This window comes from Zonotrichia leucophrys, chromosome 1A (genome assembly GCF_028769735.1).
Source record: "Zonotrichia leucophrys gambelii isolate GWCS_2022_RI chromosome 1A, RI_Zleu_2.0, whole genome shotgun sequence".
NCBI classification, from domain to species: domain Eukaryota; kingdom Metazoa; phylum Chordata; class Aves; order Passeriformes; family Passerellidae; genus Zonotrichia; species Zonotrichia leucophrys.
This window is the reverse complement of record NC_088170.1, coordinates 53,949,622-53,963,564: the sequence shown is the minus strand read 5'-3', so window position 1 is coordinate 53,963,564 and position 13,943 is coordinate 53,949,622. Positions and strand designations below refer to the sequence as shown.

The following is a 13,943-nucleotide window of genomic DNA, read 5'->3' as shown; positions in this document are numbered from 1 at the left end:
GGTGCGCGCGTGGGGCTGACGCGGAAATCTGAATGGAGCTCGCGGGCCGGCGGGGCCGGGGCGGGGCCAGCGCGGCCGCCGCTGCTGAGGGGGCTCGGCTGGGGCGGCCCCGCTCCGCGTCCAGGGGTCCCGCGGCCTCGCCATGGGGCCCGGCCCCACTCCGCCACCGGGTCCCACGCCACGACCGACCCGCGGGGCCTTGGCCGTGCTGCTCTGTGCCGCCGTGTTGCTGTCGCTGCCTGTGAGCGGCGCCGGCGAGCGGCGGCGCTTGGCGTGCTCCACCTGCCGGGGCATCGTGGACAGGTTCAACCAGGTGGGCCGCGGGGTGCGGGCAGACAGCCCCGCGGTGGGTCTGGGGTTCACGGGGGCTCCCGGCGGGGTGGAGCAGCGGCGTAGGTGGTTCCGTGCCTGCGGCGCCGAGGGGCATTGCTGGCCCTATAGCCGGGCAGCGCCGGCCGGCTCCGTGCCCAGAGGCCGCGTTACGGGAGCGCCTCCGCCGGAGCCGCGTTCGGGGCGGCGCCCGGGACGGTGATGGGGCAGCGGCGGGTCCCGCTCCAGCAGCGATCGCGGTGCTCAGGCGGATGGGTGGCAGAGCTCCTTCATCTCTACCGCCAGAGGTGTTTTTGTGTCAAAAGGCTGGCTCCGCTGCAGCGTGCCCAGCTCCATAGGAAGTGCTGGTGGAAAGCTTCGTTCCCAAACATTCACTATTTGTTGCCACTTGCAGCAGCCTTACGTGTGGCACAGTAAATTGTGTGCCGGCAGCGAGGGCTGCTGCGCCTGGTGTGCGGTGCTTTGTGCTCTCCACACGCGTGTCGGCTGCTGCAGGCTCGCCAGGGCGCTTGAACCGTGGGCTGTGCTGCCAGGTGTCCTCTGGTGGCATCGGCTGTGACTGGGGACAGCTGTGCTGATCGCCCTCTTGTACGGTTGTGTGCGTAACTTACAACTTGGTGCAGACCGGGCTGTTAGCGAAACTGAATGAAGTAGAGGTTCTGTTCAAATGATAACAAATAATAAATTTCCTGAGAACTTGAGGAAGAAGGGTGTAAAGTTTCACATGTGTGGGGCTTTTTTTTGTAAATCAAGACTGTAACATGGCTTTATTTATACATTAGGAAAATTTAATCATGTTGTCTTATAACATACACTTTCTCACTTTTCGTCTTGCTATTAGCTGTTGCTTTCGCTCAGGAATTTGAGCTGCAGCTTGAGAGCTCTACTGTAGTTTATGCATGGCACTTTCCATAATTTCAATATAAGCATTTATTATTGCCCTTATTTTTGGTTAGAAACAAATCCTATGTAATTCCTGGTACCTTTTATTTATAGGGTTTAGCAGATACGGCTAAAAAAAACTTTGGTGGTGGAAACACTGCTTGGGAAGAAAAGACGCTGTCAAAGTACGAGTCCAGGTGAGCTGTCTCAGTGCTTCTCATTCAGCTGCTTTTTCTGTTCACTGTGTGTAACTTCACTATAGCAGTGTTTGTTTGGAACTAAGTATTGAACTTGGCAGCTAAGGTTTCTCTTGTCCAAACCTTAAATTCTTAATGATTATAGTGTTACATAGCATTGTAATCTAAAGGTTATAATAAAGACTCAATGCCTTATTATTTCCTCTATTCATCCTGTTTCTGAAAAGTACAAAAGTTAATTCTGTTATTGTTATCATCTTATTGCAAAGCTCCCGTACCTTCTCAGTGATTTCTCATGGTCAGCTCCTCACAGCACAGCCAACAAACTCCAACTCCTTTCTCACCCAGCTAAGCCACTCTTTTGTAGCACTCATCCTTATTGGACACAGCTGTGGCCTATTAAGGGCAGGCCTGTTCCTAATCTTTGGTGATTGGCACAGCTGCAACTCCTCAGGTGTGAGACTGCCTTCTGCACTATCTTCATTTTCTTACCTTCTATCCCTCCATATGTTATTAGTTATAGTAGGGTTTTTTCTATTTACCTATTCAAGTCATAAAATAATGAATCTAGTAATGGTCAATATTTTATTGCTAATCATAAAAGGTACAGAGTACTGAAATACTTGATTTAGAATTGAAGGCAGTATCTTCAACCTAGAGTTGTCACTGTTTCAGTGCCAAAGAGAAGGCAGATTAGTGTACATATAGCTGGTTAACCATGGAAAAAAGTAACCTGATACCTTTCTCCTGCATTTCAAATTCATTTTTTTATCTTAGTTGGAGCACTGAGATGTTGCTGTGAGATTCACAGGCTTGTGTCAAATAAAAATACATTAAATTTATTGCTGAACATTGAAGTAGTGCACTCCAATTTTCTGGGAAGCTGAAAATATATCAAATCTACAATCTAGAAATGTAGTAAATGCAAGCAAGTCACAACATTCTTGTGGTTGTTATTCTCGGTTTGGCTTTCTTTTTTGACTGAAGTAATGTTTATTAGTTCTTTACTCTGATGTTTTGAAATTAATTCAGGCCACCCCATAAACTGATGAAATATTCTCACTGAAGTCTGGCGGCTCTGTCAGGTCTTGAGTTGTATTGAACATTTAAATTAAATTTACAGTTTTCCTTCTCTGCTTGTAGTGAAATTCGTCTTATGGAGATCATAGAGAATCTGTGTGACAGTAGTAACTTTGAATGTAACAACATGGTAGAAGAACATGAAGAGCTGATAGAGAAATGGTGGTTCAAATTGTAAGTATCATTTCCTTGGTGGAGATCTTTGTGTGAATAAATTGTCTAAGAGGATGACCTAATAATGTTAAATCTTGTGCCTGAACAATAGCAGTATGGGTAATTTATTCATTGTCTTTCAAGAGTTGTCATTGGGTACAGCTGGTTTCAGGCTAACTTTTAGTGTCATGTGCTGCTGGCCTGTGTTCTTTTGGATTTTCAGTTCCAGCAGTGCTGCACCAAAGCATCTACACTTGTTTCATATACACTGTCCACTTAGTAGTAGACAGAAGGATGTCAAGGCAAACTAACATTGGAAAATTTTGAAGTTTAGTTCCTTATGTTTTCCTTTGTCACAAAACTGCAAAGGGCTTTTTGGTTCTTGTGGGTTTTTTGTTTGCTTGCCTTTTTTTCCCTGAAACTACAATTTTGTTCTTCTGGCAATCAAAAGAATAGTTGGTGCTAATCAGGGTAGAAGTTGAATCTCTTGCAGATGGTGGAGTGGCAGCTGACTTTTTTACCTGCAATTTAAGCTAGACTGGAATTTGTGTTATAGCTAAGCTTTTTGTATACCAGTCTTAAATATAATTAGTGCATGAATGGCAGTGTAACATTTAGATTTCTTAATGTTTGGGGTTTTTAGTTTAAAATCATATTTCTTCTAAGTATTTTTCACTAATTTAAACTGTCAGCACTCCTAATTAGCTAGAATTCAACAGGGTAAACTGCTTTATAATGTGTCATAACTGGATAAGGCTTTTTGATACTCTGCTTTCTTCTAAATGACTGCTTTATCCTTTTACCTAACTATACAGGATTGTATATGTGTTAACCTGAAGTGAAGGGAATAGAGTAGAATAGCAGAGCAGGAAATAGAATATTTCAGTTGGAAGGAAGCTAAAATGATCGCTTAGTCCCACTGCCTGACTGCTTCAGGGCTGATAAAAAGTTAAAGCCTCTTGTTAAGGGCATTGTGTAACCACTCCTAAAGCACTGATAGGCTTGGGGCCTCCACCACCTCTCTAGGAAACCTGTCCCAGTGTTTGATCGCCCTCTTGGTAAAGAAATGTTTCCTGATGTCCAGTCTGAACCTCTCCTGGTGCAGCTGTGAACCTTCCCCTGTGTCCTGTCATCAAACACAGCAGAGATCGGCACCTCCTTCTCCCCTTTCCCTCCTCAGGAAGCTGCAGAGGGCAATGAGGCCACCCCCTCCTCCTCCTCCTAGACAAGCACAGAGTCCTTAGGTGCTCCTCATAGGACATGCCTTCCACAAAGGTAAACTATGCAACCCAGAGTCTTTAATTGGGCGAAAATTTGCAGAACTTACCTAGAAAATTTGGCATAGTAAACTTCCTAAAATAATAAAAGCAATTAATAAAATACATTGGGTTTGGAAAGTGTCTGTATTTAATAGACCATTTGAGTGCATGCAATTGATTGTTTGCCTTCCTTTCTTTAACCTGCAGTATCCAAATGTCATTCAGTTTCTGTGATAGTTTCCAAAGACAGTTTCTTTGCCCATGAATACCTTAGGCATTTTTACAAGTTGTTCCATAAAGGGTGATCGATCACTGGAACAGGTTCCCCACAGCATCAAGCCTGTCAGAGTTCAGGAATCATCTGGAGGACTCTTGCTCACACACTTTAGTGTAGGAAGTCCTGTGAGGAGCAGGGAGCTGGACTCAATTAATTGGGGCTGTATTCTGGTGTTCAAGTAGCACATAACTAACTTCTTAATTTTAAAAATGTCTTCTAAAATAGTACTCGATCAGTGCTAAAAACAGGAGAAATTTTAACCCAGTCATCAAGTAGCCAAGTAGTCTTCTGTATACTTGAGATAAAAATGCAGCAAGTATTTATAAGAGAAAGACTTAATTAAGACTGTCTAAACTGTATCTAAACCTTCCCTAAAAGTAAGGTGTTTAAAAAAAGATGTGTGTGTATGTATGAAGAAGAATTGATTTTATTTGTTGCTCTTATTTAACTTTTTTCCTAAATATAATTTATAAAATTTGAGTAGAGCTTGATAATAGTATTGTATTTTAAAAGGGACATTTTCAAATTGGAGGACTTCTAGAAATTGATTCCTGAAATCTTCAGAAGGATTAGATTTCTAATCTGTCATGTGCAATAGGTTTCTCTCCTGTGTTGTGCTGGGTCAGCTGTGTGAGCTGGCTTTTAAAGAATCTTTGTTCTTTTTGTTTGTAAATGAATATCTTTCATATGCAGAAAGAAGAAGTACCCAGATTTGTTTAAGTGGTTTTGCATTGAAACAATAGAAGTTTGCTGCCCTGCTGGAACTTATGGACCCGATTGTCTCGGTAATTTTTCTTCTGAAAAGTTCAGTAGCAGATACAGTTTGTATCTGTTGTACAGTTTTTTTTACCTGTTTGTTTCAGTCCTTACTGTCACAGACAAACACATGATGTATGATACTTTGCATGAGACACAGGCTGCTGTGTAGTATGTACCTGCTTGCTGCCTCATGGTTGATTGGCTGCCTTGGGAATATCCTGCCTGAATAAAAGTCTTCTGGGCATGTAGTAATGTACTGAGCTGTCAGGGGTACCAAGATGTGCAGAAACAATCAATCTGATGCTAATATCCACACCTGACCCATCCTTAAAGGCTCTCTGTATGAAGTCTGTTGTTAAGGTGGCCTTGCAGAATCTGTGTATACAAGAATCCTTGACCAGTTTCAGAGTAAAACAACCCAAATGCTGCTGGGGTTGAAGTGAACTTGCAGCTGAGGATCAGTTAAAAAGGCAATGAGAAAAATTGGGTAAAAGTTGGTGGGAGATGAAAGTAAGGTCTTTGCAAAAGTGATGAGAGATATCTTGGCCTCTGAAGCTGTTAAAATTTATAAATCTCTAAAACTTCACACCTTATTAAGAGATTGATTTTGGCCACTTAGTATATTTGTAAAAATTAAGTCCCCATTCCCTATATTGATCTAAATGATAGCTGGTAGATTTTTACAAATGTAATGTGAGCCTTCTCATATTTTTCTCATACAGAAAAAATAAAGATACCAATTTTATCCAGGAAGCTCGGAAAATAAATAAAATTTTGAGCCATGGTCTTTATCCAAAATCAAATTGATAACTGAACTTTCCTGGAGATTGCTATGAGTTTCCCTTATGCTTGAATATATTATTAAGCATTGCCTTACTGCAAAACTTTTAGTTATTCTCAAGGGTGAAAAAGACTCTTGGAAATTATATCTTACTTTAGTGTAACAATTTAAAATTAATTCTTATTTTATTTTCTGTGAAGAAGGAGGGACTTTGGGTGCTTGTGTCTCAAAGTAGAAAGTTATTTCCTTAAACATCTGATTTAAAAATACCTTTGATTGTTTTTTAGCTTGTCGTGGCGGATCAGAAAGACCTTGCCATGGAAATGGCCACTGTGATGGGGATGGTACCCGAGGCGGGGATGGCTCATGCAGCTGTAAGAAGGAGTACACAGGACAGTTTTGTTTGGACTGTTCTAGTGGTTACTTCAGTTCCTTGAGAAACGAGACACATTCTGTTTGTACAGGTAACAAAGTCTTAACACGTGCTTATATCTTTGTGTTACTGCTTCAGTTTTTGCAAGCAAAACTAGAAACATTTGAAACTAACAAATGTAGAAACAAAACACAATTTGGCCAGCTTTAAGCATAAAAGACTTTTTTGCTTTGACAGTCACTTTAGTGGAATTCTAAGATTCTGCTAAGTCATCTTTCCACACTGCCTTTGGTTTTTAAATTGGTTTTTTCTGCTTTAAGAAGAATTCATAAATATCTCTGCTTCTCTGTTTCCAAAGTACTGCTGAAATCTTGAGCTGAAATGAGTACATACTGGAGTGCTTTAAAAGCTAGGTTTTCCTCATGTCTCAGATAAGCTTAAATGGAATAAATGGAAACAGTTAATCTGTACTGCAGACTACTTAGATTGCAGTTAGATATGCCTAAGTTTAGTTTTGAAACAAAGTCAGGTCATAGGAATAAAATTTTGAGTTGGTCAAATTTTCAGTTCTTCTTAGACCCTTGATTAGATTCTGCAACAGCTATATCCTGACCCTGGGGTCTAATAAGATTGTTTTTAAGTAGTCTATATTGTTGTTTGGTTTTTTTTAAATCTGGTTGTGTAGTAATTCTTTATGATTTGTTTTAGATGACAATATATAACATACAAATGTTACATAGGGTGTGTTATTTATGTATATTTTATATATATGTATACAATATGCAGCTGGATTTCTAGTATAGTTCCATCTGAATTCTTCAGAATTAAATCACTTCACACATTGCTGTCATAGCTAGTTGCAAATGTAAGTTGTGTGAGGATTCATTAGGTGGAGAAGTTGAGAGTTTGATGTTTAAACTCATGTCCCAGCCTTGAGGGGCTGAGCTAAGTTTGCCTTCCTGATCTCCTCTTTCCAAATATTTTAGAAATTGGACCTGCCACTTCTAGTCACTAGAATTTCATGGCAGTGTTTTCAGTGGTGCAAATAACTGTAATTGCTAGGTTTGGTTTCCGGTGGTATTTTGGGATTTTGCAGTTGTTTTGGTGGGATAGCTGCATGTTTCTAAATTAAATCTTGATCTTATGGAGTTACTGTCTGTGAATGGGAGTTTCAAGCTCCTAAAAAATGATGGCTTCCACTGAATCCTAAATAAAGTTTTCTGTGAGAGTTTGTGTGCCCAAACTTGTTTTGGGATCTCTCAACAAAACTCAGGTTGAAGTTTTCTCCTCTCAGCCTGCCATGCTGCCTGTAAGACTTGTACTGGTTCGAGTAACAAGGACTGCCAAGATTGTAAAGAGGGCTGGATTAAAAATGAAGATGGAGCTTGTGTGGGTGAGTAATGCTTAGCAGGCTTTAAACAGGTTTTGCAGTAACACTGGCTAGTAAGATTAGATGGCATCACTTCCAAGTTTTATTGTATTTTATGGAAATGATCTGTCAGTTTAGATTTCTACAGTTTTATTAGTCTCTCGCTTCCTCACTTATTTCATATTGCAGGAAAGCAGTATTTTCTCACCACTGATTGCCTGGTGATGATAGTTACCTTTATCATACTGTTCTGTATGGCTTTTTAGTTTAATGGGATTCATAGAGCAGCAAGTGGGGTGTTTCTTTTTAGACCTGAGTTTTCTTGGTGTTTATTTGTATGCTAAACAATATCCTGCTTCTGACTTAAGCTATTTTGTCAATTAGTAGAAGATTTGTATAGACTTAACTACATTTTTTGTACTAATTGCACATTTACCTTCACATAACTGTCATAAATGCTCAACCCTAATAGAGTTCAAACATTTCACTAAAATCCATGCATGCTGACTTTTCCTGTTGTTGGACAGAAATACTGGGAGACATCAAGATCAGTGGTTCTGTTAATTTCTTACCTATTTCTGTCTTAGCAGTTAAGTTGGGTTATGATGAGATAAATGTGAAATACTTCAGGAAAAATTCAAACACTAAAAATACTCCCAATGCAGGAATGCACTAGGGGCGAGTAACACATTCTGTTTAAGTTTTTGAATTTGACCCTTTAAAGACCTCTAACATAATGCCCGGAAACAGGGTCTTAGAAATTATGTGAACAGTGCTTCCTTTTCAGAGTTCCAGTGAGAGCTGGTTTTAAATTACAGCTCTTGCAATACCTGCCTAGGCAACTACTGAGCACTCCCAGGGCAGTTTTAAGATGCTCTGGTACTGTCTTCTGTACAGCTGAGGTTTTTACAGATAATTATTGCCACTAATGAACTATTAATCAATTGAGTAATCAGTAGGAATGATGGGTGCAGCAGCAGGAAGAGAGTGACAGCAATGACAGGAGGAGAGGGACTGAAATAGCCTTTCTTTGTTTGAATTTTTTAATGAAATACTGTTGTACCCTTTCCTCAAAATCATAAGGCTTGCATGTTTTAACTCTGCAGTAGAATTGGTTTTCAGCTTGATTAGTCCTAATCATAACTTGGTTTGTTCCAGTTTGCTTTCTGTAGAATACTAAGAGGTACATGTATGTGCAATAGTACACGTTTTTAGTCATATAAAAAGCTCTGTAACTTGGTAGTGGAGGAGTACAGGAGAAAATAGTGTTCCAGAACAATAGTGTGTCTGCTTGTTTCTTATGATATCTGCATAAATGCATGACTTGAAAATGGCAAGGATTGCAGGTATCTTGGAAGTTTATTTAATTTGACCTTTTGAATTTCGGATACATCTCTTATTGTCATCACAAATATATGAGGATCAGTTTTGATTTTCTAATACAGGTTTAAGCTGAACAAAACTGTGTCTGTTACCGTGCTAGTTCTGTGTCTCCCATGTTGCACCTGACCCCAAACTCATTGCAACAGCTATTCTCAGTGCAGTCAGTTTATAGCATTCAAGTATTCATCTGTCTATTTAATCATAACTACTATTTTAGGTAACTTGTCATTTTATCTTTCAGATTTAGATGAATGTGCTGCTTCTCCTTGCAAAGATCACCAATATTGTTTGAACACAGATGGATCTTTCTCATGCAAAGGTTTCTTTTCAATCTTTTGTTGTATTGTGCTGTCTAGAATCTTAAACTAATGCTAGAGGTAATGCTTAAAAAGTGCCTGATAGGTATTTGGTACAGTGTGGTCTGATCCTCACTGGGCATGGGATGAGGCTTTAGACCGATTGTATGAGCAAATAAAGAGATTTCTGGTTATTTCTACTTGGCTTTTGTGAGACACTCCGGCTCTGGGGCCTCCAGCATAAGGCAGGCATGGACTTGCCTGCGTGGGTGCAGAGGACAGCTGTGAAAATCTTGATTAAGAGGGTCACCTTCCCAATGAGGACAGGCTGAGAGACCTGGCATTGTCCATTCTGATCAAGAGGAGGTTCCAGAGCCTTTCAGTACCTAAAGAGTTCTACAACAAAGGTGGAGAAGGACTCTTTACAAGGGCATGTAGTGGACAAGACAAGGGGGAATGGATTCAAGCTGAAATAGATTAGATTATATATTAGGAAGAATATCTTTACCATGAGGGTGTTCAGACACTGAACCTGAGAAGTTATGAATGCCCTGTCCCTGAATGTGTTCAAAGACCAGTTGGATGGAGCCCTGGTCTACCTGGTGTAGTGAAAGGTGTCCAACCTGTGGCAGGGGGGTTGGAACTAGATGATCTTTAAGGTCAACTTCCAGCCCACGCCATTCTATGATTCCTTGTGTGGGTAAGCTGTCTGACTTTAGGGTGGTATTTTAAACCCCAGATAGACAATTTTTTTAATGCATAAAATATTTTATCTTTAGCATGTGATGCCAGCTGTGTAGGTTGCACAGGAGAAGGTTCTGAAAAATGTAAGACCTGCGCGTCTGGATACGCGAAGGAAGATGAGAAGTGTACAGGTTGGTGGATTTGGCAGTACCTGGTAGAATACTGGTTAGCTCACTCGTGGTTAACCATGCTGAGGAGCTCATGGGTGCATTCACATTTGTGTGCTTCAGCTTTCATGCCTGTCAAAGTGAGCCCAGTCGTTCTGATATTAGCTGCAAAGACATTCTCAATAAATTACTTTATATTACTGAGCTGATATGCTTGACAAGACTTAAAGTGAATCACTGGTACAAAGGAGCAAGGTATTTTATGGTAGCTTCAGGAAACAGCTACATGAGTCTTTGTCAGCTACTTAGCATTTCATCAGATCTGTGTTTCTATTCATTTTGTAGCAGAAAGGCAGGCATTGTGATAATCCATCAATGTCCAAGTTCAAATTATATTCATTCTTAGTGAATTAAAATGTGAAATTAGACTTCCTCTGTGGAAAAGAACAAGACATATGCATAATCTGAAGTAGCTATTAACTGTGATGATGTAGTATTTACAAGCTCTGTTCCCTTTAGCTATACTTTGATGGCATAAATAGAAAATGACTGTGGGGGAAATGTTCAGTAGGTTCAGACGAATTGCCTAATTGTGACAAATATAACTACTTAATACGTTTCTCTGTACAGGGACTTGCAAAACATTATAAAACAGCAGTACTGGGTGTTATCTGAATAACTTTGAAACAGTCCAAATCATGAACAATTAGATTATTTTAACAGATGTTACATTTGTTGCAGCAGCATTCTGCTCCTCAGTGTTTTTCACATTTGAATGGAGTTTGGTTTATATGACTGAGCACCAATAAGGTTTATAACAAAATAACAGCAGTGGACTCTCTTTCCCTGTGCTGTCTCTAGATATAGATGAATGTAGCCTTCCTGAAAAGGTCTGCACAGAAGAGAATCAAGACTGTGTTAATACGTCAGGTAGTTACAAGTGTGTATGTTCAGAAGGGTTTGAAGATAAGGATGGAACATGTGTTCAAACTGTAAAATCAGGTAAGTAGCTTTTCAGGGGCAACTTAAAAAATATGCTGTATCAACAACTTGGAGTTTTATGTAAGTCTAAGGGTCTAGTTACTTGTAAATCCCTCTATATTATTTCTCATCTTCACACAGCTGTGGTCTGTATCAATAGTTTATAGTGCAGGCCACACTCTGATGTGTGTTTTTTTGCCTAAAGATAGTTTAGGTTTTTAAACATTCTGTTCTTGTATTGCTGTATTTTTGCTTAAGTCAAGGTTGTGTTTTTAAGTCACTTAAGAGTTTGGCTTTGTTACATAAAATGAGCTGGCAAATTTCTGATGTCATAAAAATGAGCATGTCCTCCCCCCTTCTTTCCTTTATCATTAATTATAATGACTTAAGGGTTTATCTGATTGCATGCAATCTTCAATTCATTGAAATCTCTGAAAATTACAAATTGAAAAAAGAATTACAAATTCTTTTAGCTGGATAAAAATGCTGAATTTGTTTATTTTGTGATCATGTAAGTGCCAGAGCTGGTGTTAAGATGAAAATGGGGAAGACGTTCATCTGTCAGTCATAGGGAACTGTTCAGCTTCACTTAAATTATAACTTTGTCAAAAAAATTCAGCTATCATTTTTTCTAGGATGTGTTGAGCCATATGGACAGAACTACATACATTAAATGTTCCATTACTCCATCTAGGCCTCTTTTACAATTCCAAAGAGAAAGATGGGATTATTTTGCAGGAGTGGTAGGAGAATAGATGAGAGACTCCTGATTTCATACCTTTTCTTTCTACTTCTTAGCTGCTTTGGGTGTTTTTTTTACCCCCCCCATTTCCATCCCCAAGGCTGATTTTTCATCTTGTACTTAAAAAGGTGTAATGATGGATGTTGTATTGCTGCTCAAGGCCACTCAGTTCATTCCTTTTACTCTCGGTGCTCACCATTATTAGTCCTTTAGAATCTTCTCTAATACAGATGCGCAGGGTATGAGTTACTGCCTTTGTTAATGTGGTCTGACATTTTTAAACTGAAAGTAAAATAAAAGGTAGACTTAGGTTTTTTTGTTTAGATAATGCTTTTCTCAATATAATAAAATTGCTCTGCTTTTTTAAAAGTTGTTTTAACATTTGAACTGAGCAGTTTGTAGTATAAAAACAATTTTGAATAAGACTTGCCCTACTTTTTCAAATACCAAAACTGCTGCTGACAGGTTGTGTGGAAAGGAGGAAATTCACTGTGAATAGCTGAAAACAAAAGCCTAGAATAGAAGTGCCGGTGCTGATTTTTTTTTTCCTTCCACTAGTAGTATAATACCAATTTATTTGAAAAATTTTGTTTTCATATAGTAAAAAATATAAATACAGGCTTAGGTTAGGAGAATGGTGCAAATAGGTATTATATATATGACTTAATTGCTTCTCTGGTCTTGATAAATATGTTAATTTGGGTTTCTATTTTAAAAAAATCCTAATTTCTAAAATCAGAATTATATATATATAATTAATTATATATGTATAATTGATAGTAGATTTGTATTCTAACTGTGCTATTTAACTTCACAGGAGAGGAAGTAGAGAGTGAAACAACTGAGCCTTCACATACTGAACACGTTGACTTATGATCTGCATTCAGAACCAAAAGACATTCCTATCTAAAGTTATAAATTATTGGACTAAGCCTCTGCTAGCTGACATACTGTGGAAGTGGTATGAAATACACAGGTTGCCATTAAGATTTTTTTTTTTAAATGGTGACAACCTGCTCTTTAAGCTGCATTTCTTTATTCTTAAATCCCACTTTTTATATAATTCTTCAAAAACAACACTCTAGATGAGTTAGTATAAAATTTGACTGAACATAACACTGTACCCAGCAACTGTAAACAACTTGCAGGCTTCTCATTCTAGTGCCTACTGAAAACTGTTATCTTCTGGAAGAATTTAGTTGCACTTCATAATTTAAGGAAAATTTAGACTGAAGTTTGTTGTTTCTAATCATGAGAAATATTTCTGTAATTGAAATACAGCTTTTGGAAATTGTCAAAGGGAATCTCTATGGGGGGGAGGGAAGCACTGTTCCCTTAAACAAAATAGAATGCCTAATATTGCATTCAATAAAAGTGTATTTTGTTGGAATGTGCCTTAAAATTTTTAAGATGTTAATACCTTGTTGTGTTGTCATGCCTATTTTTCTTTTAAGTCAGTGAAAAAACACCAAAACCACAAAAGCAACCCAAGCAGCCCCCAAAAAAACAAAACCCCAGAACCCTGTAAACCATATTTCAGTTCAGCACTGAATTCAAACAGTTGTATTGGAATATACATGAAATAAAAACCCCAACCCAACAACATCTCTTCTCTCACACACACTTTCCTCTAAAGGAAGAATTATGTCAACTTAACTTTTCAAAGGCAGGTAAACAGGTCTTTCTGACAGATATTTGCATCAACTATGTAAACTAGTTTAGAAGGTGATGAAAAGTGGGTTTGGCTAACACATGCCTGCAATGTCTCATAGTTACTATGTGAGTGCTGTCTGGGATTGATGAATACAGGACTGAGTACAACCTGCTGCTGTGTGTAATGGCTTCCTGTCTGCTGCAGAGCAAGCATACTGCAATCAATTTTTCGTCTTGTCTCTTGTGCCATTTTAGAGGGAAAGCTTATAAGCATAGCATAGACACAACTTACTATGTGTTGTCTCTAAGCCTAAAGGCAAGTATAAGAGCTAAAATGGATATATGCTGTAGGACTATTTTTATTTACAGTTGTAACTAAAATAAGGACCATCTGCAAACAGCCTCTGGTGGAAGTGAGTAAAATTTAGAATACATTGTGGTGGTGGATACAAGGGGTTGTAGAATACAGCTAAGAAGAGCACAGTTGACTTGGCTTGACTATGAAGAGGTTACAAACTCTGAGGTAAGGGGACATAAAAAGGCTATGAATAGGATTGACCTACTCTGTTGAGCAGTA

At 39.0% G+C, this 13,943-nt stretch overlaps 1 protein-coding gene across 1 annotated transcript; it reads left to right on the top strand.

The window, feature by feature from the left end:
• The first annotated feature begins 65 nt into the window (after positions 1-65).
• CRELD2 (cysteine rich with EGF like domains 2) lies at positions 66-13,103 on the top strand. Its single transcript, XM_064702779.1, has 10 exons — positions 66-313; positions 1,327-1,409; positions 2,553-2,663; positions 4,872-4,963; positions 6,006-6,182; positions 7,386-7,484; positions 9,085-9,162; positions 9,919-10,014; positions 10,852-10,992; positions 12,531-13,103. The coding sequence occupies exons 1-10, from the start codon at positions 143-145 to the stop codon at positions 12,587-12,589; spliced, it is 1,107 nt and encodes a 368-aa protein (XP_064558849.1). The 5' UTR covers positions 66-142; the 3' UTR covers positions 12,590-13,103.
• The last annotated feature ends 840 nt before the right edge of the window (positions 13,104-13,943 follow it).